This window comes from Megalobrama amblycephala, linkage group LG17 (genome assembly GCF_018812025.1).
Source record: "Megalobrama amblycephala isolate DHTTF-2021 linkage group LG17, ASM1881202v1, whole genome shotgun sequence".
Classification (NCBI taxonomy): domain Eukaryota; kingdom Metazoa; phylum Chordata; class Actinopteri; order Cypriniformes; family Xenocyprididae; genus Megalobrama; species Megalobrama amblycephala.
The window spans coordinates 27,328,004-27,354,405 of NC_063060.1; the positions used below are offsets into that span (position 1 = coordinate 27,328,004).

Here is a 26,402-nt window from a genome sequence, read left to right on the forward strand (position 1 = left end):
CGGGTGTAGAACGGCATGAGGGTGGGTAATAAATGACCTAATTTTCATTTTTGGGTGAACTAACCCTTTAATATTAGTTGAAGCGTCTGACCTGTAGTTTCATCAAAGACCGGCTGGGGGCGCTGTCTGCCAGTGAAATCCACTGGAGAACACGGTCACGTCTTATAAAGTGATTATTAGGCACACACTTAAAAAAATCTCTCTCAGGGGTGGACTAATTGAAACATTCCACTGATATGAGCTGAAATGAATTTTCACAATACGAACAGCTTCACGAGCAACCATAAGAGCAATGAGCTTCTGCAGAAACATGACATATTGTTATCAGCAGAATAGTGAATATTTGTCAAGGTAGGTGTATTTTTAAAGTCGATTTCTCCGCATGACTCAAGTGTTGTCCTCAAATGTAGCAAGATTGAAAACATGTTGACGTGGTTTGGACAAACAAAGGGAATGAAACAAAAAAAAACTTGTTTATAAACTTGTTATAATATTTGATTATAGTTTTTCATATGTAGTTGACTCGTCTGAATGGCAGTGTGGTTTTGTTCTGTTGTTCATCCAACACAAAAATTACTCTAATTTAAGAGGGTTTTGAATGAGGTGTTTGAAACCGTAACATAGATTTGTGTAATTGGACCTGAGATATAGCCATTGCTACAACTTCTCAGTGTCAACAAGCCCGTCTCCTTATACTACCAGGTTGTCCAAATTCGGTCCTGGAGGGCCTGTGACTTGCAGCGGCCCTAGCTCCAACTTGCCTGGAAGTTTCTAGTATGCCTGGTAAGACATTGATTAGCTGGTCCAGGTGTGTTTAATAACTCTGATTTATAATAACTCTGCAGGACATTGACCCTCCAGAAGGAGGATAGAACACCCCTGATATACTGGGATATTCATCTGCAGGCTGGTGGTACTCTTTAAAGGGTTAGTTCACCCAAAAATGAAAGTCATTTTTTACTCACCCTCACGCTGTTCCACACCCCTAAGACCTTTGTTGATCTTCAGAACACAAATTAAGATATTTTTGTTGAAATCCGATGGCTCAGTGAGGCCTGCATAGGGAGCAATGACATTTCCTCTCTCAAAATCCATAGAGGTACTAAAAACATATTTAAATCGGTTCATGTGAGTACAGTGGTTCAATATTATTATTATAAAGCGATGAGAATATTTTTGGTGCGCCAAAAAAACAAAATAACGACTTATATAGTGATGGCCGATTTCAAAACACTGCTTCAGGAAGCTTCGGAGCACAAATGAATCAGTGAATCGAATCAGCTGTTCGGAGCGCCAAAGTCACGTGATTTCAGCAGTTTGGCGGTTTGACACGCGATCCGAATCATGATTCAACACGCTGATTCATAATTAAATTAATATTAATATTGAACCACTGTACTCACATGAACTGATTTAAATATGTTTTTAGTACCTTTATGGATCTTGAGAGAGGAAATGTCATTGCTGGCTATGCAGGCCTCACTGAGCCATCGGATTTCAACAAAAATATCTTCATTTGCGTTCCAAAGATTAACGAAGGTCTTACGGGTGTGGAACGGCATGAGGGTAAGTAATAAATTACAGAATTTTCATTTTTGGGTGAACTAACTCTTTAAAGTCCGCTTGAAACAAAGTTGCAGTAGTCTTTTCTTCTCTATTAAACGTCATCATGCAGAACAGGTAAATTCAGTCTGCTTTTACAGGCCTCATTATGCTTATAATTGTGCTCTTATAAACTATTCTAACTCAAATGTTCTGGGAAAATGTTTTTAGATAAAAACTGAAAGAGTTGTCGGAAGCTTAGTGATGGTGACATTGAAGTTGTGGGACCGTTCATTTTGATTTCATGGTGACTTTAAAGATGGTAAGTATATCTATTGTGAGAACCTTTTATAAAGCAAACACACTAACTATTATTTGTTTTGGTGAATTGGTGGCTAATTCATATGAATTGGTACAATCTCCTTTGTACATTTTCATACCCCACTAACTTCTTGCTTACTTTTTTCTGAAAGTTTCTGTACGAATCACATTGTACGAAATCACACTTAACCTTGTGAAATCCTCAATATGTTCATGATTTTTATTTTATTCCAGTGGCTGAATTTGGTTTTGTGACTAGAAAGTGAACATCCCAGTTCATAACAGCTTCAGCTATGACCTTGCTACTTCACATACTATTTTCTTAACAGGTAAGCATATGAGAAGAGTAAGTGAACCTCTTGTTTGAGAGAGCTATTCATAAATCATGTCAGTCCAGTGAAGCCTCGCAACCATTGTAGCCACACATTACATCAAATCGCAGTTTCTTATTGCTTGAAATGACAAAATGTCAAACAGCATTTAAGAATCTTGCTTTTAATGTATATTCTGGCATGCCAAGAGTTGTTTTTTCATTACCTAATGTAAATTTTTTCACAGATTTACTCAAAAGAACAAAGAGAAGTGTTCAGAAAATGTAGTCAAAACAGGTGCGGACACAATTCTAATTGAATTATGCAAGTGGGAGTTAAACAGTGTATAATTAAGATGTGTACAACTTACAAAAGACACAATTCAATTTCCAGTGCCAACAACACTTAAAACAACTCTCCATCCATCATTTTACTCAATGTGGCCTATTGCCAGATTAATAACAATAACGCTAATAAATCGGCATTATCAAAACTTTTAAACCTGCATCTCATTGCACTTCCCTCCATTTAAATACCTTTTTAAAAACACACATGGTAGAAAGTAATGAACAACACAACATCTTTATAAGTACAGTAATACCACATCACCAAATGTTCTCATTGGACATTTGAGTAGCCCTCACTGGTTTGATCCTGAGATCACTGTCATTATTAAGGCAGCATTCAATTCATTCAGACTACAGCAGATGTGTAGATGGCAAATAGCAGCTTACAAACAAAGGTGGACGTAGTTTGTCGAGTCTAATGTTATATAAACGTGCCCATGTTTCCACGGCTCCCTATCCAACTCCTCTTCTTTCCTTAAAACTTCTCACGTGGAGCCTGTGACAAACAAGCAAATCAATGGGTTTTAATGTTTCTCTTGAATTCATTAAGAACTTTTTTCCCCGTGGCAACAGTGCACTGTTTGTAAGCATGCTGTTCATTTTTGCCCTTTCTTCAGCATTCATCACATACTGACCCATATGACTTCTAATAAATATACATCACTATATTACACAGTTAAAAGTACATATTAACAGATGCAATGGCACTCAGAAAATGAAAAGAAACACTAAGCACAGAATTATTACATCAAAAATCAGCCCTTTCATCTGGTTGGAACTGATGAATATGATAAGAGAAAATCTAAAATCTTTTACAAATTGTATTAGATCATTTTCATTCTTAAAAAGTTATAACTGGATAATGTCCTTTGCTTTTTCGGCTGCTTTTAGCTGACCTCTCTGGTAGAATCAACATGAGGGAAATTATTTCGCTGTTTGGCTTGAACCATTAGTGCGGGTCAGTGATAGAGGGCATGTTTGAGAACAATTCTGGCTCTTGCTTTCAAAGGGCAAAGGATAATCAGGGGGCCCAGAGACAGCAAGATAAGAAAAAAGGACATTTTGGGGAGGAATACTGTGAGTAGATGTAGGCAGTATACTCAAATGTTATTGTGCTGTTGATGTAAGACAAGTATTGACAACAGAAGAGGGATACTAGGCGGAGAAAACAGCCTTTGGCAATCATAAGGGAAAGATATATCGTTTTACTTGGCAGCATTATAAACCACAGTGTAAAATAAAGACTGAAGGCTTGCAGCTAGGTTTTTTTTTTTTTGCGAAAAATGGGCTGTTGTTCCTTAAATAATGTCACATCTCTCAAGAACAAGCAAAATGCAACAACAGTACGAGTACAGCTGAAAAACGCGAATGCGCCGATACGCTTATATGCACGTTTTGTCAACAAATATGCATTTTCACCACACAGCCTCAAGTGAATCGCACTATAATTGCGTTAAAGGTTTTATTCCGCCCATCACTGAACTCAAACTATCTGTCCAATTTGAACTTGAACTATGGCACCTTAGCAACCTCGTTTTCTAAGTCACATGAAAAAAACATCAGCGCTCTCGCACAGTGTCACGGCTTATTTAAGCGTCCGATAAAGACAAAATCCAAAGTGTTCGGCCACAGAGAGTCATCGAAAAAAGGGCCGAATGTATTTTAATGTTTAAAATGACAACAAGAAAATATTTAAGAGAAAATATACAACATCTGTGTTTTTTGGTCTGTGCACTGACATATGACAGTGCGCAGTGTAATGTCTTTCTCCGTTCTGTTTCTTAGGCTCGTTTCCAAAGCCATCTTTACACAACAGCTGATTCTGTCTCTTTTGAGCGCAGTAACTGTGAATGCTCTGAGTAACAGTGGCACAGTATGAATATGTGAAGCACGCCACAGTGATTCACCTTTCAAGGCTCTCTCTTTTTGGATACGGGAGCATGAGATAACACAAAAGCTCTTCACATGCTTCTCACATACCTCTGTCATTTTTATTAGGAACACATGGCATGGGCCTCGCAGACTGTGAAAAGCAACCTGCTGGATTTATGCGAACGTTTCAATTGTTAATGCACCTCGTGGCACAAGCCAGCTGTGCTAATCAAATGAATTCTTCACGCAAAGTGCTTGTCTTCCCTTCTGAAAAACTATTTACATAACGTAATACTAGCCCTTCTCCAGAGAGCGACCTAAACTGGCAGCCTTAAGTGGCGGCGCAGTCTGAGGGCAAAGTGAGCCGGACCGCCCCTCCACCCCCTGTAGAAGCAGAAAAGGCTGCTGAGCTGGGTCCGTTGGCCTCCATAGTGAAGAGCTTGCAGGCTCGTGGAGGGACGTACTCCGGGGCGGGGACGGTGGCGTTCGTGGCAGTGGCGGGAGCCTCTCTTTCGGGGCTGGAGGCGTGAGAGGAGCAGGGGGAGTTGGTGGGGCTGAGCTGCACGGCTGTGGTGTCCTGCATTGTGTGCTCGCTGGTTTCAATCTCAAACGCTGCCCCTCCACCCAACCCTCCTCCGCCCCGACCCATAAAGCCCAAACCGCCACCTCCTTTGGAGCGACGAGAGCTTTGAGGTGGAGGCAAGCGGCTGCAGATGCAACAAGCCCCGAAGAAGGAGAATGCCACCAGTAGGAGTATCGGTCCGATGATGATCGGGGGATTGCTAGAGGGCACAAGCGTGCTGAAGGCGAAGGCGCCCACTAAGGTGATGTTGATGCCCGCCAACATGATGCACAATCCGCATGCGCAGCAAAGGGCAGGAGAAGGCAGACCCTGAGGGCGGGATTTCCGCTTCTTGCGGGTCTGCGTTTCCTTTTTGGGCACTGATGTGCCAGAACTCTGTTCGCTGCAAACCATATTGACGAGGGTCACGGTTACAGCGTTGCTGCCACAACCCCACTCAGACCTGCCATGTCCTTATCAGCGAATTGTAGGAAAAGAGCATTGCTTCTTAATGAGTGCTTGCTTCACACATCAGGGATGCTACCTGTAGGGCAGAAATAGAGTGAGTGACATAATTTATAATAAAACTGCAAGTGTTGTCAGAACTTTACTGTAATAAGCATGATGAGATGCCATTTATTGAGCTATTAGAATCTGTTTGTTATTGTAGAATGTATTTAAATTATAGGCAATAACACAGATGGTTCACTGGAAGGCCACATGATGACTTAAATTTCATCAAAGTTAACTTCTCCAGCAACTGTGGTCAATAAAAACAAAGATGGCACATAAAGACAAAACACCATCAAACACCACATATGACACTAAAATAATAAACAATTAACTGAATGACATAAAGTGCAACATAAACGCTCCAATGTGCATAACTGCCAATAAGATAAGAAAAAACAAAATCTGAACAAATGTGATTGCTTCACAGGGAAATCTGGGAATGCCCCATTTCTAAATTTAATTATAAGATGAGTTATTCTTTTTACTAGTAATGTATATATATATATATATATATATATATATATATATATATATATATATATATATATATAAACATATACATATAAAACAATATTTTATTATAAAAGTATGCATTGTTTTGTGTGTGTGTGCGTGTGTAATACTGTTCAAAAGTTTGGGGTCAGTAAGGTTTTTTTAAAGAAATGAATATATACTTTTATATTCAAAAAGTGACAGTAAAGACTTTTACATTGTTACAAAAAACTCGATTTCAAATGAATGCTGTTCTTTTGTGCTTTCTTTTCATCAAAGAATCCTAAAATAATATTAAGTAGCAACTGTTTTCAGCATTGATAATATGAAATGTTTCTTGAGTATCAAATCAGCATATTAGAGTGATTTTTTAAGGATCATGTGACACTAAAGACTGAAGTAATGATGCTGATCTTGGTCAACATAAAAGATTTCTTTAAAAAAAAAAAAAAACTTGCTACACCCCCCTCCTCAAACCTTTAAACAGTAGAATGTGTAGTTTGGGGTGGTAGGTTTCAGGTAAATTATAAAGTAATTCATAATTTTGAAATTAAGTTTTTGTTAATTTTTTGTTACAATATACAGATATCCAATTAACAGATTTTACTGCATTTCACATTTACTGTAGCTTATTACATAGTTTAAATTACTAATATTTTGACAGTGAATGGCTCATTACTCAAGTCATGACATTGAAAAAGGATATTTTCACAGTCCCATTTGCTCTTATATGCATGCTGTAGCCTACTTGAGCTTTTCACAAAACCAAGGTCACATTTTACTTTCTGAAGACTTAGGAAGCTAATCATTTCACACAATACCCGTTTAAATCACATTGTCTCATCAACTGTGTGAAATGAATCTGTAAAATGCGTAGGTACTAATAGGAGCAGTGAGCATCCTCAAAGCTGGTTTCACCCCTACCGGATGTGATAAACACATGAGACGATTAAATGTGGTTAAAGATGACCGTTTAAACAAATGCTTTTCATGCTGTTTGAAGACATGCGTTGATTTAGAAATATTATCAGCGTCTGTTCTTGAACAGGAAAACGTCTTACCGCTTAGTCGATGTCCAGAAGAATTACACAGGCTTGATGATGGATTTCTCCGGGTATACGTACGAAAGCTGACGGTCGAAAACGCCGTCCCCCCCCAAAAAATACGGCGTCTTTCACGCGGGTTCCGCTGCCCGACTCATATTAAGATCAATACTCCTGTCACTCAGTACACGTCAGGCGCGCTCCACGCGCTGGATTCGAGTCTCAGCAGATGCTGAGTAACAAGATTTCTCTCGGTAAACGATTTTTTTGTACAAAAAGAAAAGATAAGCATTAAGTATTGTAATATTTTCCTTTCTTGTTGGCAGTAACAGGTTTCACAGAAGCCCGTGTGTTGATCAGTCCAGTGTGAATGAGCGGGTGGGCATGTGTGCATGTGTTCAATGAGTGTGTAGGGAGGAGGGACCCTCTCATCATCAGCTCCCACATCCCTTTATGATAGTAGGCCAAACTACCACTCTAAAAATCCAACACTGTTAAACCTTTACCAAATATTACTGCCAAAATTTCCATAGACCTACTACTTAGGCTATTAAAGTACTGCAATAGGCTACAATATAAAAGGAAAATAACATTTAAAATATTTTTGCATTGTTTGAAGGAGATCCCACATTTATTTATTGTAACTTTACTGTTGTAACAATAAATAAATGTATTAAAAAGCCTAACTATTGTATTTTGCTGTAAATTATGCTGTAAATGGTCTATTTGCAAAGAAACATTTAAAGATTGTCTCTTGTATCTCTTTTTACAAAAAGGTATCATAATTTCTGACAAAATACAATGTTTGTCATTTTGTTTTGTTGATTATAGTGGTTTTATTTTATAAACAAGCAGAATATATAGTATATTTAGGCATAAATGGTTGGTTGCCATATATAGTCTCTGGTATTTCCCCCAAAATGTATCATCATTTATAATAATTTCCAGCAAAATACAATAGTTAGGCCTGGTTTATTCTTACTTCTGTTAAATAATAATAAATTCATGTGGGATGGTTACCATGGTAAATGTTATGTGAAGGTCAACCTTACTTTGTTAAAGGAGCCTTATATACAACCAATCATATTACGGGCACTATGAACATGAGACTTACAATTGATGCCTGAATTGTCATCATATACTTTATCTCCCAGCTATGGTTACCATGGTACATTTGTGTAAGGTCATCTATACAAAATAGCGCAGCATGAAAACCCAATATCCTTTAGTGTATTTTAGATAGTGCTGGCCATGTGCAGTTCACAATATCACCATGAGCACTGTAATGGTCACACAGTTCACTTCTCTTTTTATATGAATCGTTTCAAATTTGTGGTGATTCGCTTTCTGTAGTTATCATTTACTGCCTTTTGAATAAGCTGTACTGTTTCTTCAGATCATCATGAAGTTATTTTTTTCCTAGTCATGTGAAACTTCTCTCTAGCGCTGTTGTGCGAGACACCAGTACAATGGTGTATAATTCAGTCATTAGTGTACGTCAGAGCTCTTAGCAACAGCAGGCAGTGTCCCTCTTCGTTGTCGCCATGCAAGGACAGATACTGCATATTCAGCCTTAGTGTGTCACTGATGGTCTGCGTGGGATGGACAATGATTCTGTGCCATGCACGTTACGTGCTCACTCAGTACGTGAGCGTCTGAGTCATTTATAGTGCTGCGAAAGGACTACGATTAAGCTATAGTAAGTATGTCAGAGAGAAGATAAATCAGGAAATGGGCGTTGTGTGTGTTGATATGATAACAGTTGGAATTAAGACATTTTAATGTAATTTTTTGAAGTAATAATTGAGTTTTCTTCATTTTATTCACTTTATTCTCCAGCAAAAAACCTTTCAGTTTGTGCAATCCCAGATAGCACACATATATCTCCAAGATGTCTGTTAAATCCGGATGTCCGTTTCATCTGGAAAGAATCTGTGTTCTCTTAAGTGATCTCTTAACTGCATCCTACTGACTCTTTAATGGGTTATTTCACCCAAAAATGAAAATACTGTCATTTTTGATGAATATTTACAAGTTATTTTTGATGAAATCCATGAGCCTTCTGGCCTCCGATAGACTGCAAAACAATTACCACTTTCAAGGTAATAAAGACATTGTTAAAACAGTCCATGTAACTGCAGTGGTTCAACCTTAATGTTATGAAGTGATGAGAATACAAAAAACAAACAAAAATAATGACTTTATTCAACAAAAGTTGTTATTTTTGTTGTTTTTTTGCACACAAAAAGTATTCTCATCACTTCATAACATTAAAGGGTCATGAAACCCCAAAACACTTTTTTGGAGATGTAAACAGATATGTATAGGCTGCACATCATTGAAAACACTAAAGGTACTCATTAATGTTATTCATAAGTGAAAAATAGTTATTTTTGCATTTTTCAGAGTGATTTCTGTCTTCCTGTTTGAAAAGCTGAGTCGGAGCAACGTCACAAAATTTGACGTCATCGTGTACTTTTGAACATGCTGACATAGATTCTCGACATATATATTCATGACATAAAGCTCATTCAATCCAATCACTGCACTGTAGTATGCATACGATTATAACTGCAGTATTATGCATGAGGAAGTATCACTTCTCTCGCCTCGGTCTGTTGTCATTCAGAGACATATCGTTGGTGTTCGTTTCCTCAGTGCCACAACACAATGTGTTTTCCTGCGAAGCGACCAGATCAGAGGTTTGTGTGCATGTGGATTGTTTTGCTGTAATTGTAAAAAAGTGCGGCTCATTCACCTCTGCCTGCTCTAGCTGCGTTCAAACATGCGAGCCGTAGGCTGTTTCCCTCAGCACAGCACATGTGTTGTTTGTATTTTGCTAGCGATGCGGTCAGAACTGGAGTTTGAATACGAACACATGAAAAATACGATTGTTTTTATGATATACAGGCGGAGCGCGCACATGCTCGGTTTCAGCGCGGAGCTCCGCGATGAGTTTAATAACACTAGCCACGTGGCACATAGCTCGTACAGAATAAAGTATCCATGTATAAAGTTTTCATTTTTTACACATTCTCCTGCACCAAACATTAACCAGCACAGTGTAGTTATGCACACATATTTCATCAAGTCTTCTTCAAATGAATTATATGTGCAAACTGGACACTGATACAGTGGTGTAGCCTATCTGAACGCGACGACACGATTATTCTAATAGACTGATTTTGAGACTGCAGTGCTCGTAAACGTAATCAAAGTAGCCTATTATTAGCCCTATTAAATATTCTTTCGCATTTCTCCCTTGTGCTTGGGAGTTTGTTGTCATTCTCTCCGTGCTCATATATTAATATTCATTATTCTGTATAATGAGTGTGTTGTATGTCTGTGCTTCATTGGTTGTTCTCTCCCCTCTTCCCCCCCCTCTACACTCCCACTTTTCCAGAGCTTTACACGCCCATTTTCACAGACTTTTTGAAACTCAGAGGTTTGAACGACCAGGGTAAAACAGCGGGGTTTCATGACCCTTTAAGGTTGAACCACATGGACATTTTTTAACAATGTCTTTACTACCTTTCTGGGCCTTGAATGTGGTAATTGTGTTCCAGTCTATCGAAGGCCAGAAGGCTCATGGATTTCATAAAAAAAAAATCTTAATTTGTGTTCCAAAGTTGAACGAAGGTCTTAATGATTTGGAATGACATGAGGGTCAAGCATCAAACATTTGATAAGCATCTTTAAAAAAAGTTTTACATGTATTCTTAATCATAAACATATCATAAACGTTTTCTAAATGTCTATTTAACATGTGACTGGAAACATTTTACATCCGATTTCAGATGAGCAAACGCTCAAAAAAATCTCACAAATGAAAACATGCACATCAAAATCGTTGTCTCTGAGATGTACGTGTGCTATGAGGAATTCAGAACTCAATTCAAAACTAATAGATAACTTCAAATATAAACCACCATGAACCCATGGTGTGAAAAATCTTCAGTCATTTACTCATCATCTGGGTCCAAACCTGTATGACAGTCTTTCTTCTGTGGAACACAAAAGTGTTTCAGTGCTCTTTGTTCCATACAGTAGAAGAATGGGTTTAATCGTTCTGTTGAGGAAAGAAAGTAATACAGGTTTGGAATGTCATGAGGGTGAATAAATGATGAATAAATGATTCTTGTTCTTGTAACTGGGCCTACTCAACCCGCTCAGAGTGGGATTCAAATGGCATCTCCGGCATGGGAGGCGGGCATGCAAACAAGGATGCCAAAGACTACGGCCTATAGCATCAGTAGCAAGGGCACCTCTTGAGGCCAGTGGAGTGAGGTTTACATGCACAGCTCTTACTAGCTTGCTTTCATTACACTCACCCCCTTAAACTTCACTCCCATCCAGGTCACAGAGCCAAATGTAACCGGTCCTACCTTACCTGTTCTGAGCGGGATTCGAACGGCATCTTCGGTATGCATGGGAGGCGGGCGCGCTAAGGACGGCAAAGACCTCAGTCGCTAGAGCGCCTCTTGAGGCCAGGGGAGTGAGGTTTACTCACACAACTCTTACTAGCTTGCTTCTGTTATATACTGAAAACACATTAGCTGCATCTGAAATCGAATACTTCTCTACTATATACAGTGCCCTCCACAATTATTGGCACTCTTAGTAAATATGAGCAAAGGCGGCTGTGAAAATAAATCTGCATCGTTTATCATTTTGATCTTTCATTCAAAAAATTCACAAAATTATAACCTTTCATCAAAGAAAAACAATTGAAAGTGGGGGAAACTCACATTATGAAATAAATGTTTTTCTCCAATACATGTTGGCCACAGTTATTGGCACCCCTAGAAATTCGGTCCCACTTTATATTAAGTGGCCTTAACTACTATGTACTTACATTTAAATTAATCATTTGATACAATGTACTTATTGTGTAAATACATGTCTTTACATTGTACTTATATTTTAAAAACTCCTGCATGTAATTACATCTGTAATTAATTTCTGTAATTACATTTATAATTACACTGTTGACCCATCCCTTAACCCTTACCCCTACCCTTAAACTACCCATACCACCAAACCTGTCCCTAACCTTACCTGTATCCCACCTCAATAGCAGCAAAAGTGTTTTGCAATTCAATATGAACACAATAAGTACATTGTAATTATTTTTTGATGTAAGTACATAGTAGTTAAGGCCACTTAATATAAAATGGGACCAGAAATTGTTATGAGTAAAATATCTCTGAAGTATATTCCCATTCATATTTACATTTTTTAGCACACCAGGGTGACTAGGAGCATGAAATTGTCCAGCCATGACTTCCTGTTCCACAGGAGTATAAACATGAGGAAACACAAAAGCCAAATTCCCTTAATCATTCATCACAATGAGAATAACCAAAGAATATAGTTCTGATGTGCAGCAAAAAATGATCAAACAGCACCTACATCCCCACGTTGTTTGGGAGGGTTTCAAGAAAAATCCTCTGCTCTCATCCAGAAACAATCTCCAGCATATTCAGTTGTCAGACACATCAGACAATAACTTTTTGGCAGCAAACTCACCAGATGGGTTTGGTGCACACATGGATAAAAAGTACCCCATGTCCACTGTTAAATATACTGCTGGATCTTTAATGTTGTGGGCCTATCTTTCTGCTGGAGGTCCTGGACATCTTTTTCAGATTCATGGTATCATGGATTCTATCAAATACCAACAGATAAAAAATCATCTCTTGTCAGGTGTTCTCCAAACTCATCAGGCATTATAGAAGACGACTCAGAGCTGTTATCTTGGCAAAATGAGGTTGCAAAATGTTTTGAATAAAAGGGTGCCAATAATTGTGGCCAACGTGTTTTGGAGAAAAACATTTATTTCATAATGTGAGTTTCCCCCCACTTTCAATTGTTTTACTTCGATGAAAGTTTATAATTTTGTGAATTTTTTGAATGAAAGATCAAAAAGATAAACAATGCAGATTTATTTTCACAGCCGCCATTACTCATAATTACTAAGGGTGCCAATAATTGTGGAGGGCACTGTAGTACGCAAAAAACAGTATGCGAACAGAGTAGTATGTCCGAATTCATAGTATTCGAAAAACAGTAGGCAAAAAGTACCCGGATGACTTACTACTTCTGGTAAGATTCTGAAGTGCCCATACGATGGACACTTTACTATCCCTTGAGGCCACAGGAGAGGATTTGTGAATGGAGTTGAAGGGACTTCTCTGGTAACTGACTCTGGTAGGTCATGTGACAGTAACAACATGGCAGATGTAGTAGGTCTGAATTCATTCATACTACACATATTCGTACTATATAAAATGTACTTTTTCAACGGCCGTGAAATGAATTTAAATTCAAATGTAGTACCTACACAACAGTACGCGATTTCGGACGCAGCTATTGACTTTCATTGTATGGGCAAAACCAGCTGAAACATTCTTCAAAGTATCTACAGGTTGATACAGGTTTTGATCAACAAGAGGGTGAAAAAATGATGACAGAAGTTTCATTTTTATGGGTGAACTATCACTTTAAGCACATGTTTTTTCTTGACCTTCAATTGGTTATTTTCAGCTTGCTCATTGCTTTTATCAAACATTATTTAGTATTAGAGCAGACACCTTTTATGAATGAATGAAATAAGATAGGATACAGTAATGAGATGTAAGCAGAGATCAGCCTTGGTTATTGTGTAATGAATACTGTTTGCTCTTTAATGAGACTCCATTCGGATCCAGCCATTATGAAGGGTCTTGATCAGAAGATGGCGACTTAAACTTTCGCCTGCCCAAGATATCTGGAATGTCTGCAGAAGGCCTAGGAGAAAAAATACAATGCTTAAAATGTCTGAATGTATGTGCGTGTTAATACAGCATAAGAGTGTATGTGTATTTCTCCAAGTTGAATAGGCAGCGCCAAGTAGGGTCCTCATGCAACATAAATGTCATTATGAGTGAAGGCAGTGGTGTAAGTCACCATGACAACCACATCCACAGCAACTTTTTTGTTGGTTTGAGACCAATAAGCTTATAATGGGAAGCGGTCGACACCTTCCTTTTTCCATTTTTGAAGAGGGTGTATTCGATCAGAAAAGACTTTCGGGCTCAAATCTATGTCCAGATGCACATTAAACTTCGAAGCCAACAGGTGAAAGATTTGCAGAAAATAGAATCTCGCTGCTCTGTAGTACTTATATGACCGTAAAATCATTTCACAAAGAGGGTCAATCAAAATAATGTCCTGGAAGTGATTGGCTCCTGGCATAGTATATAATGTGGGAGCTCAGAAGGGAGCAAAAAGCCTCTCTCAAAGCAAGTGGAAATCCCAATCACTCTGTTCCTCCAGTGAGCCACAAAGATGTGTGCTGTTTGGCACCACTGCCTGCTAGAAGAATCAAATTAATTTCGGGCCCTAGAGAGAGACTGCCATATTGAGAGAGGGAATTCACTGTGTCACAAATGTAATGAGGGGAGTATGCAGACGCATGTGCGTCAGTTTAATTTGTATCTGGTATACCTCACTAATGTAAAGTTATGAATATGTCAATGACAAAATGATTTATGCAGGTCAAAAGCTGTATAGATGAATTCATTTCTTAAAGGGAAAGTTCACCCAAAAATGAAAATTCTGTCATCATTTACTCACCCTCAGGTTGTTCCAAACCTGTATGAATTTGTTTGTTCTGCTGAACACAAAGGAAGATATTTGAAAGAATGTCAGTAAACAAACAGATCTCGCCCTCCGTTTAGTACAATATATATTACTGACGTTCTTCCAAATATCTTCCTTTCTGTTGAGCAGAACAAAGACGTTCATACAGGTTTGGAACTACTTGAGGGTGAGTAAATGATTTTTCATTTTTGGGTGAACTATCCCTTTAACATTTAGCTTTCTCAAGCTCTTGTGCTGCTCTAAAACATTAGTGTTGTTTTATAATATATTTAGACTGTAAACGTCTTACCCATCATCCTGTGAGCCTTCGGCTGCTGTAGGAGCTGCTGTCTCCACAAATGTCCCCATCCGGCTCTTCGAACGTTCTACATTAAGTTGGCTTTGAGTCCCTAATAATGAGACAGAGAAAGCAGGCATGTGTTTTTGCCATATTTACACGGGTTTCAGTATTTTCCGACCTGAAGTATGACCCACGTGAATTGCGTATACCTGCATCAATCATCTTCCCAAATTTGAAATGAGACATAAAAAATGTTGTCAACAAAAGAGAAGCTTCAAGGTCTCCCAGAGGTTTTCCCGCCAAAATAAGATCTTAACATTTAAAGGGATAGTTCACCCAAAAATGAAAATTTGATGTTTATCTGCTTACCCCCAGAGCATCCAAGATGTAGGTGTCTTTGTTTCTTCACTAGAACACAAATGATGATTTTTAACTCCAACCGTTGCCATTTGTCAGTCAAATAATGCTAGTGGATGGGAACTTCTACAATAAGAGTAGATAAAACTTGCTTAGACAAGTCCAAATTAAACCCTGCAGCTCGTGACGATACATTGATGTCCTAAGACAAGAAACGATCGGTTTGTGCGAGAAACTGAACAGTATTTATATCATTTTTTACCTCTAATACACCACTATGTCCAACGGCATTCATCACTCGATTCGTTTGGTCTGATCGCGCTCTGACAACGGCAGTGATGTCTCGCTCTCATTGAAGTATATGCGCGAGACATCACTGCCGCTGTCAAGAGTGCGATCAGACCAAACGAATCGAGTGATGAATGCCGTTGGACATAGTGGTGTACGAGCCGCAGGGTTTAATTTGGATTTGTCTGTCGTGTTTTATTTACTCTTATAGTCCAAGTTCCCGCTGACTTGCATTATACCACTGACAGACGGCAGCGGTTGCAGTTAAAAATCATCATTTGTGTTCTACTGAAGAAACAAAGACACCTACATCTTGGATGCGCTGGGGGTAAGCAGATAAACATCAAATTTACATTTTTGGGTGAACTATCCCTTTAAAGTAAAAATATTAATACAGCCATAAATTTTATTATCATTAAATCATGTTTTGTTACAGTACAATAGTATTATTGCAATAGTGAAGTATTATTGCTATTTATATTTGCAACTAAAGGGATAGTTCACCCAAAAATGAAAATTGTCATTTACTTGCCCCCATGTTTCAAAATTGTATATATTTGTTTTCTTCTGCTGAACACAAAGGAAGTAATTTTGAAGAATGTCGATATCCAAATAGTTAATGAACCCCATTGACTTCCATAGTATTTTTTTCCATAAAATGGAAATCAATAGGGTCCATCAACTGTTTGGTATATTCTTCAAAATATCTTCTTTAATTCATACAGGTTTGTAACAACTTGAGGTTGAGTAAATGATGACAGATCTTGAAATGAACAGAAATGAAACTATCCCTTTCATTTGTTTAAATTTTATAATTTAATAATAAAACAAAATATTATGATTTATAATAATATTATTATTAATCATAATATTCACCTTTTACGAGTACGCGAGGGTCAGCGTACAATGCGCATGATGCAAATTTTGTCATCAGAACAGTACGCACGTACTCTATGTGCACTGCTGGATTTTTGTAACCGCGTGTACTTGTATGCGCAGGTCGCACATGCACATTTAATTTTTGTTGCAGTAATTAGTTTATCCACAAGGTGGAAACCAAAGAAAAACTGCATAAACAGAACAGAATGGAACGCATGCAAGCTACAGCGACAATGGAGGCCTAGACAAGAGATTGTGCAAAGACGTTAGAAAGTCTGCGGTTCATTCGCTTAACAGATCCCTGTTGCCTGTTTACATGATTCAGTGCATGACTGCTTTGTGCTCTGAGGGCATAATAGAGGCCGTGAAAATTTAGTGCATAATCATACTTTTTATAGCCTTTTGCTGCCAAGCCACATGCACACAGATTTAAAGAATACCTTGAATTCATATAAAGCCTAACAGTCTGATAACATAAATATATCTTCTCTGCAAAAAACCCAAGAAAATCAACTGAAGGAAATGAGGCATCATATCAAATTAGAGTTTTTTTTTTTCCAGATTATCAATCTACTCATCTGAGCACAAATCTCATAACGACTGTGCATTGTGTATGGGGCAGAAACAGATGTGCGGACTGAAGCAGGAAATGGCCAGTGAGGAGGCAACAAGGACACACAGTAGCTGCATGAGGGACGCTGGGCTGCTTGGCTTGGCTGGGATTGACACGTGTCAATGTAATTTCCACAGCAGGGCAAAGAGTGAGCTTTCTGATTAAATGAACACGGTTTCCTGGTAGCCCATGACACGACTGCAGTCATTTCATAACTAAAAGTGCCCATATCAGTTTTCAGAACAAAGCCATGTTGCCAAGTACTGTTAAATAATGTTGCTTGTTCACTAATTCCTTCTACATAGAGATCACCAGCGCTGTTTGATTATGGACCCTTTTTACTGAATGTGATGCCGCATTTCCACAGTTATCAACATTGCAAATTCATAAAGTTTTTCATATTTTAATTTGTAAAAAACATTTATAATGCTATATATTATCTTGTCATTAAATTACAAAAAAAACGTGTTTCTGTGGAGTGAGTGATGGCAAGGGAGTGAGGGAGTGATGGCAATTTCTCCCTGATAAAATATTTTAGAGCTTGGAATTACTAGTAAAATGTATATTCATAAAAATATTTAAAAATGCCCATGTGGGTTTAGGTTTTTATTCATTTACATTACTTTTCCAGGTCTATAAATCATACTTGAAAATTAGGCTTTCTGATATCCAGGATTTCCAAGACTGTGAGAGCCCAGAAAAGAAAGGGAGTATATCTTGATATATAGTTGTTTTAGATTATTTTAATGTTGTTCGTATTTTAAAGCATTTTAAGTAATCTTAAAGTTTTGCTGAGGCCTCTCTTTGAGAAGTGGACTAAAAGACAATCCTGGACCTTTGCTGGCCCACACAGGTAATTCCTATCCATTATACCATTACTATACCATTATACTATAGTGTATGTATATATTTTGATGGACTGTATTATAACAATCATGACTGTTTAAGTGGTCAAAGTCTATGAATCTTGTAATCAGAGACTTTGAGGAGTTCAAATAGGTGATTCAAGTGAAAATTTCAGTAAAGTCAAAGGGTAAATCTGATTGTGTTTATTTGATGATTTTAGTAACTTAATTAACTTGACCTGTGTTGTCAGCCTCATGCAGGTGACTCATGTACAGACTGAAGTGGGATTGGCATAGCACAGGAAGCTGCTCGGAAACAGTTACCTGCTGGAACATCATTAATTTTCATCGAGCGGGATGAGTGATTAGGCACAATCTTTTGAAACTGCCGTGGATGAACGATATTGGGGCCGCACCTAGAATTCTAAAGGCCAGGATCCACCACTTTGTTTTATATTGGGACATACTGACAATATATTTTTAACACTTTACATGTTTGTAGGTTCGTATATTTGAAGATTTAAAAAAAAAGAAATACTCTGAACCCTATAGATTTACACAAACTGAGAAAGTCAAAAAGCATTAAGTTGTTCCTCGCTCTCCCTCCTATTTCTGTGGTTGTGTTTCCATTAGGGACACTGACATTGCTGTTTCTGTTAAGTTCAACAAGAATTGCAGCAATTATCAAACAAGACAATTAGAATGAGTCTTGATTGGAAACATAGTTTTAGTTATTACCCATTAAATCAAAAATACCATTTCACATGAAAGGCTCTATATTAGCTTGGAACACAGCTCAGGACTTTGTCACAGCCTCAAGCCTTAGATCCAGCAGGCCAGAGAGAGTGTAAATGAGAAGCAGTGGACAGCTGTACATTGACCCTGAGAAAATATAGTCACTCTAAAATGGTGTCATATGAAATCAGTCTTCAATTGTCAGACTGAAAAATGGAGAGATGTGTCTGAACGGGTTTGTGTGTGCGTATCCATGTTACATAGAAAAGCCACTTACCCTCTCGTGTGAGTGTGGCCGGCTGTTCAGGGGCCGGATTTAAATTTGTAGCCATTGGGTGCACTCTGAAGTTGCCTGAGAAAATTAGATGTCATATTAGTCTACACTTGGTCTCATCACAAAAGCAAATAAATCTCATGTTACACAACATAATCGAGATCGCCTCTTTAGTGAAATTTTATACAGCATTTAAATAGGCACCACAGTTGTGCGCCATTCAGAATTGAATTGAGAAGAATTTTTAAGTTGAGGTAGCAAACAGGATGCATTTGAATTTAAAGGCATGAAACAGATGTTGTGATGGTCTTTTCTTTCCTATTGTGATGTATATCCAAGTGAAACAGCTTCTCAAAAATGAAAAAATGTGCGGCGGGACTTGATTTTGTTCATCAGGAATTGATTGGATGGTTGTGGTTTGCTATTGCTGTGATCTCATTTGAGTGACAGGTTGTCCCGCCCTCACTCAAGAATGCCACTGGAAGAGGAAAGGGACGGTTCTTTGATTAAAGATTAAGATGGCACATGATAGAAATAATGATGTGTACCGATAAATCATTTATAATAAATACTGCAATATTGCATAAAAAATAACAGGGATATTCATATAACTGCAAAACATGTAATAATAATAGCTAGAAAGAGAAATTTTAGTTTACAGATGTTTAATAAGTTGTTGTTTGAAGGTTTTATTAGACTGTAAACCCTAACACTCAAATAGATAATTGGTTTGAGTAGTACAAACTTAAATTAAACACATTTGTTCAGTCAAATTAACTTTTATGAGTAGTTTGGATAGTTACCATCATGGTAATGCAACTTGGTTTGAGAACAGGTATATTAAATGTTTTATATTGCTGTACTCATTAAGCAAGTGTTATACCATGCTATTGCTAACATGCTAGCAAATTAGCATTTTCTGAATTAGCTTGTTATAGCTAGCTAAGTTTCCACTAATAAAAATATTTGTTGAGATCACATGATAATTTTAAGTTAATGTATTAATTAATGTACTCAAATATTTCAATTTAATAACAATTAAAATGTATGAGTATAAAATAAAAATCTGCCAGTTCTGCTTATATGCTGTTAGGAGTCCATAACAGTGTTAAACATGTCACTTTCTGTTGCCAGCAGGTGGCGTTATGACTATAACTGAATATGTGCATGGACATGTGTTCAGGACAGGACTTTTATCAAGTGTATGAAGTTTGGGGCAGATCGGACATTGTTTGCCTTAGTTACAGCAACTTCCTGTTTCATGGCGAAACATCAAATTTGTAGAAAAATGGACATGCCCTTTTACGAAAACTCAAGATCTTCGCAATTTAGCACAATTTAGCATCGCACAAGCCTTTTGATTACACAAACCAAATTTGAAGATGATCGGATTAAAACTGTAGGAGGAGTTCGGTAAAGTATGAGGCATGAAAATGGCCAAAACTGCACAAAAATCGCACAGGAAATTCAAAATGGCTGACTTCCTGTTGCGTTTAGGACTTTGCTCCAAGAGACTTTTTTGTAGGTAATGGGATGTTACATGTACGCACTGAATTTCGTACATGTTTAAATCTCTTAAATTTTTTAATGTAACCGATTGCCTCAATTTTTGAGTTTTGCCAACTTATTCAGGTTTACAGTGTGGCCTTATAGACAGACAATTCTAAATTATACATACATATGATATCCATATATATGTGTATATATACAGGTACATACATTTCAAAAGTTTGGGGTCAGTATTTTTTTTATAGCAGGCTAATTAATACCTTTATTATTAAAATAGAAAAACATTATTTTAAATTTCACAATATTACTGTTTTTATTGTATTATTTATCAAATAAATGCCGGCGAACCAACCCCAAACTTTTGAACAGAATATATAATTTATGTTTTAATACATAAATGGACAAATGGACCTGATTTGTAAAAATAAATTACCTGCTGAATTTCCTCTAAACTGTAATTCAGTAATCTAAACATTCTTAAAGGGTTAGTTCACCCAAAAATGAAATTTCTGTCATTAATTACTGACCCTCATGTCTTCGCAAACCCATAAGTCCTTCGTTCATCTTCGGAACACAAATTAAGATATTTTTTTATATTTTCGTCGCTTCATAAGGTTGAACCACTGTAGTCACGTCGACTATTTTAATGATGTCTTTAGTACCTTTCTGGACCTCAAAAGGTGCAATGACATTTCTGCCTATGTGTGGTTCAGATACCCTCGGATTTCATCAAAAATATCTTCATTTGTGTTCCGAAGATGAACGAAGTTCTTACGGGTTTGGGATGACATGAGGGTGAGTACTTATTGACAGAAATTTTATTTCTGGGTGAACTATTCCTTTAAATTCTGAATGAAATATAATATAATATCGTGTAGTCTCACCTATGTTGGGCAGTATGTGATGGAAGTTGAGCCATGCTCTTATAAACGGGTAGATGGAAATGAGGAGACCTGCAGAACACACAGAGAGAACAACAGAATCGCTCACTCCGTGTTGTCATCATCCTTCATGTCCTACTGATAAGACCTCCATGTTCCCTCCCTGGGTCTTTTTTAATTGTCTTAACCAACCAGACAGCATGGACACTGTATAGCATGGAACATTTCAACCGGTCTTTTCAGAGTATAGCTCTAATATTACTGGATTTCTCTCTGCTCAATGGCTTCCTGAGCTAGGCACATTAAAGACATCCCCCATGCATATTGCATTACACTGCAAACCGATGAACCACAATTTATGCATTTTTATGGGCAAGCAGAAAGAAACAGAGCACTTGTGAGTGGTCAATTGCCACAAAAAGGGTTGCTTTTGGTTCTGCTAATGTTTCAAGATAAATTTATTCTAAGACTCAAAGTCATTCCCTCTAATTTGACATGTCTTCCCCAAAACAGCTATGATGAAGGTGTGCAGTTGAATTCTTTCTCTCCTGTCTGTCTCCTTGTGTTTTTCTGAGGTCTGAGGCTGATGGAGAGACTGCAGGGGCTGTGCTGGATTTTGATTATGCACCTACTATTCAAGCTGTGAATCAATTCCTGTTTGAAAAGGATAAGGCACCTCTGCTGGCTTTGTGTTTTGGCCAATTTCTGTTATGAGAGGCCACTGGCAGGCATGATTGCAGCATGCTGAGGGCTTCTTCGCTACGTGTATTGCTTGCGTTTCCTCCCTCTCCCACAATTTTCCCTTTCTTGCTCTTCTTTGTCATTTTGTCCTCTAATCTCCTTCAGTCTTTTTCTCCTAACTCACCCCAGACTTATGAATCCATCATGGTGGTTGATGCTTTAGATTGTGGAGCTGCAATTGATCTGTCCCGTTTGACAGGAGAGATGTTCACGCACCAATAAAGACCTCCAAGCCCATGTGTGCAGCCATGCCAGCAATGAGACGGCTTCAAGAATAGGACTTTAGAACTGGTTAGATTCGACACGAATGAAGGTGAAGCTGTGATTGTATGGTTTAAAGGCTGTTGCTGACACGCTTGAATATTCAAACCATCAGCAATATTGCGAGTGTGATGCTTTTATACAACAGTTCAGTAAACAAGAATTTAAAGAAGTTACATTTAAAGGGTTAGTTCACCCAAAAATGAAATTTCTGGCATAATTAGTATGTTAACTAAAGGGACCTGAAAAGTTTTACCAACATTTATTATATCCAGTATATTCAGTATTCAGTTATTAAAGGGTTAGTTCACCAAAAAATGAAAATTCTGTCATACTTACCCAACATGTCGTTCCACACCTGTAAGGCCTTCGTTCATCTTCGGAACACAAATTACGATATTTTTGATGAAATCCAAGAGGTTTATTTTCGATAGACAGCAATTTAACCACCACTTCATAAAATTAAGGTTGAACCACTGTAGTCAATTCGACTGCTTTAATGATGCCTTTAGTACCTTTCTGGACTTTGAAACTGGTGGTTAAATAGTTTATGGACACCTCTTGGATTTCATCAGAAATATCGTAATTTGTGTTCTGAAGATGAACGAAAATCTCACGAGTTTGGAATGACATGAGGGTGAGTAGCTAATTAATGACAGAATTTTTATTTTTGGGTAAACTAACCCTTTAATAACTGAATACTGAATATAATAAATGTTGGTAACATATTTTAGGTCCCTTTAGTTAACTTACTAACTAGCATTAACAATGAGCAATACATTTGTAACAGTATTTATTAATCTTTGTTGATGTTAGTTGATAAAAATGCAACTGTTCATTGTTAGGTTATGTTCAGGTCCATTAAATAATATTAACAGATACAACTTTTGATGTTAATTATGTATTAGTAAATGTTGATTATTAATTCAAATGAACTAATGCATTGTTAGGTCAGGTTAACTAATCTTAACAAATGAAATCTTACTGTAAAGTGTTACTTATATGTTATTAACTACAACTAAAAATATTCAAAATTGTTGAAAAGTAATTTCGTTTACTGAAATAAAGCTGAAATAAAATATAACTATTATAAATCCTTGGCAAGTTGGCAACTAACTGAAGTAAATTAAGTTTAAGTACAAAAATTACTAAAACAAAAAATGAAATAAAAATAAAAACGAAATAGAAATATTAAAAAACTAATAAACTAAAATCAAAATGAAAACTGAAATATTAAAGGGTTAGTTTCCCAAAAATGAAAATAATGTCATTAATTACTCACCCTCATGTCGTTCTACACCTGTAAGACCTTCGTTCATCTTCGGAACACAAATTAAGATGAAGTTTTGGAGCATCATGAATCAGCATGTTGAATCATGATTCGGATCGCGTGTCAAACCGCCAACCTGCTGAAATCACGTGACTTTGGCGCTCCGAACCGCTGATTCGACACGCTGATTCATAACGATCCGAAGCTTCCTGAAGCAGTGTTTTGAAATCGGCCATCACTATATAAGTCGTTATTTTGTTTTTTTGGCGCACCAAAAATATTCTCGTCGCTTCATAATATTAATATTGAACCACTGTACTCACATGAACTGATTTAAATATGTTTTTATGGATCTTGAGAGAGGAAATGTCATTGCTGGCTATGCAGGCCACACGGAGCCATCGGATTTCAACAAAAATATCTTAATTTGTGTTCCAAAGATGAACTTACGGGTGTGGAACAGCATGAGGGTGAGTAATAAATGACATTATTTTCATTTTTGGGTGAACTATAATAAATTCTACAATAGTATATAGTAAATAAGCAATTATAATATAAATTAAAAAAAATATAAATTATATATATATATATATATATATATATATATATATATATATATATATATATATATATATATATATATATATATATATATATATATATATATATATATATATATATATATATATATCAGCTATGATGCATAACATACCTTCAAGCGCCTATACAGGTAATGCTGACTTTTCTCCAGCAGTAAACAATAGATCAAAGGCTGCTGGCGTGTTGTGCAGTTCTATTGTGACAGGGTCCTGTGTAGATTACATACCCACCATCGTAAGCAGGTGGCTTGGATTACAGACCCGGATTAAATGATGGATGAACCTCTTTTTTTTTTTTGACGAACCTCTAACAGACTGCAGGAGGATACTTCAGTACACCCCTGTACTGCTTAGAAAACATATAACCATTTCCAACATCCCTCTTAATATGGGTTCATTTATTTATTGTTGACAAATAGCAAAGGATAGTGTGAAATAGTGTGAGAAGGAAGTGCGCTGATATGGAGCAGAGATTAGATGTAGTGTTAAAAATGTATGATATGCAAAAGAGCCATGCACTGTGGAATACTCAGTGAAGCAGCAGAGCACTAGCTGCAAAACCCTGAAGATTCATGCAGCAAATTCAAAGGATAGTTTACCCAAAAATGAAAATTCTGGCACTCACACACCCTCATTTCATTCCAAACCTGTGAAGCTTAATAAAATGTCCAAGCTGCTTTTTTTTTCATACAGTTGATGGGAATTGTCAAGCATCAAGAAAGATGAAGAAGTCCTTTTTAGAGCTTGACAAAAAGTACTCCATATAACTCCAATATGTCACGAGTGGCTATGATAAAAGCGCATGATGAAGGAGTATCCATACACAAACAATCTTCATTAAATCCACACTGGAGAAACACAGGAGATAAAGCAAACACAACCACTTTCCATAAACGTTAAACACCAACATTACCAAAGATGAGAACGGACAAACAACTCAACAAATCAGGGAGAATATATACACAACCAAAAAAGGGAACTAATGAGTTAATTAATGAACAGCAGGTGAACTGAATCAAACTGACACATACTTGGAAACTAGGTCAATTGGCAAGACAGGAACAAAAACAAACACGAACAAAATGTAATCCTGACAAAATGTTTTATTTTGAATCTTCCAGTCATATAAGATAACTTTGTGTGTAACAGACTAAAATTTAAGCCATTATTCTCTAAAAATCTTGCTTGACAGAAATGGTCACCATTTACTCTCATTGTATGGGAAAGAGCAGCTTGGACATTCTGACAAATATCTCTTTTTGTGTTCCATAGAAGAAAAAAAGTTGCACATGTTTGGAACAACATGAGGGTGAATAAACCTTTATTTTTTTATTTTATTTTTATTTTTTTGAACTTGAATTTACTGTGTATTAACAAAGTCCCTTTAAGACAAGTAATTTCACTCAGAGGCCATCTTTGAAACGCCATGAAAGTGCAGCTTCATATCTTTGAATGGGGAAACATCAAATTCTCCAAAGCTGTTTGCCAAACTTTCGATTAAATTTCATATTTGAAATCACCAATGAAATCTGACAACAACAGATCATAAATTTTGTTTCTAAAGGCTCGAATCTTGACAAAAAAATAAAAAATAAATTTCAGGCTAGATCAAGCTAATGCGCAATCCTAAGTGTGCGTCTCTTGTGCCTCATTTCGGAGGCACGCGTCTGACTGTTTCAATAGGAACCTGAGCTTCTAACGGCCGCTGCAGTGACACGATGACTTTACCAATCGGCGATTGGCTCTTATTTAGAAGGCGGGACTTATTCCGCCATATTGTGCGTTGCACTTTCTCCCATTCAAAACAATACGAGTGACGCGTCTTGTGTTATGCTATAGTCTTTGGTATTAAAGACAAGATGAATGTACAGCATTCAATGATGGAATCAATCATTGAAAAATCCATACCAGATACCCACTAATTTAAATATTGGGGTGATGTATCCCCTTTGATATCTATGGTGGTTTTGGCCAGTCAGACAGAGAGTATTGCTACTTACCAAGCCCCCCTGCCCCGAGGAAAATGCCTCCTACAGCATCTGCATCACAGTCCTTTGACACGCCAATGATGATACAACCTGCTACAATACTGAGCAGGGCCGAGCCCACCCGCAGCCCATGGTACTCCCCAATACTGACCGCGTTCATTCAGCAGGTGGAACCCCCCCACCTGCCCCGTCTGGCTGTCCCACAAGCGCTTACGGAGGCAGATCACTGTATGGA

General features: G+C 37.4%; 2 protein-coding genes and 1 long non-coding RNA gene across 4 annotated transcripts; 1 reads left to right on the top strand and 2 right to left on the bottom strand.

Annotated features, from left to right (window-relative positions):
• The first annotated feature begins 212 nt into the window (after positions 1 to 212).
• LOC125251669 lies at positions 213 to 20,522 on the top strand. Of its 2 annotated transcripts, XR_007181057.1 has the most exons (6): positions 213 to 351; positions 703 to 783; positions 1,774 to 1,864; positions 2,098 to 2,192; positions 2,422 to 2,471; positions 17,013 to 20,522. It is a non-coding gene; the product is annotated as an uncharacterized LOC125251669 (long non-coding RNA). The 2 variants fall into 2 exon arrangements; XR_007181058.1 differs by lacking the exon at positions 2,422 to 2,471.
• Positions 2,504 to 8,243, bottom strand: tmem275a (transmembrane protein 275a). Its single transcript, XM_048164752.1, has 2 exons — positions 7,022 to 8,243; positions 2,504 to 5,499 (listed from the first exon to the last, which is right to left on the bottom strand). Exon 2 carries the CDS (start codon positions 5,367 to 5,369, stop codon positions 4,725 to 4,727), a length of 645 nt encoding a protein of 214 aa, XP_048020709.1. The 5' UTR covers positions 5,370 to 5,499; positions 7,022 to 8,243; the 3' UTR covers positions 2,504 to 4,724.
• Positions 13,369 to 26,402, bottom strand: kncn (kinocilin). Its single transcript, XM_048164753.1, has 5 exons — positions 26,180 to 26,402; positions 21,312 to 21,380; positions 18,922 to 18,996; positions 14,937 to 15,036; positions 13,369 to 13,792 (listed from the first exon to the last, which is right to left on the bottom strand). The coding sequence occupies exons 1-5, from the start codon at positions 26,325 to 26,327 to the stop codon at positions 13,717 to 13,719; spliced, it is 468 nt and encodes a 155-aa protein (XP_048020710.1). The 5' UTR covers positions 26,328 to 26,402; the 3' UTR covers positions 13,369 to 13,716.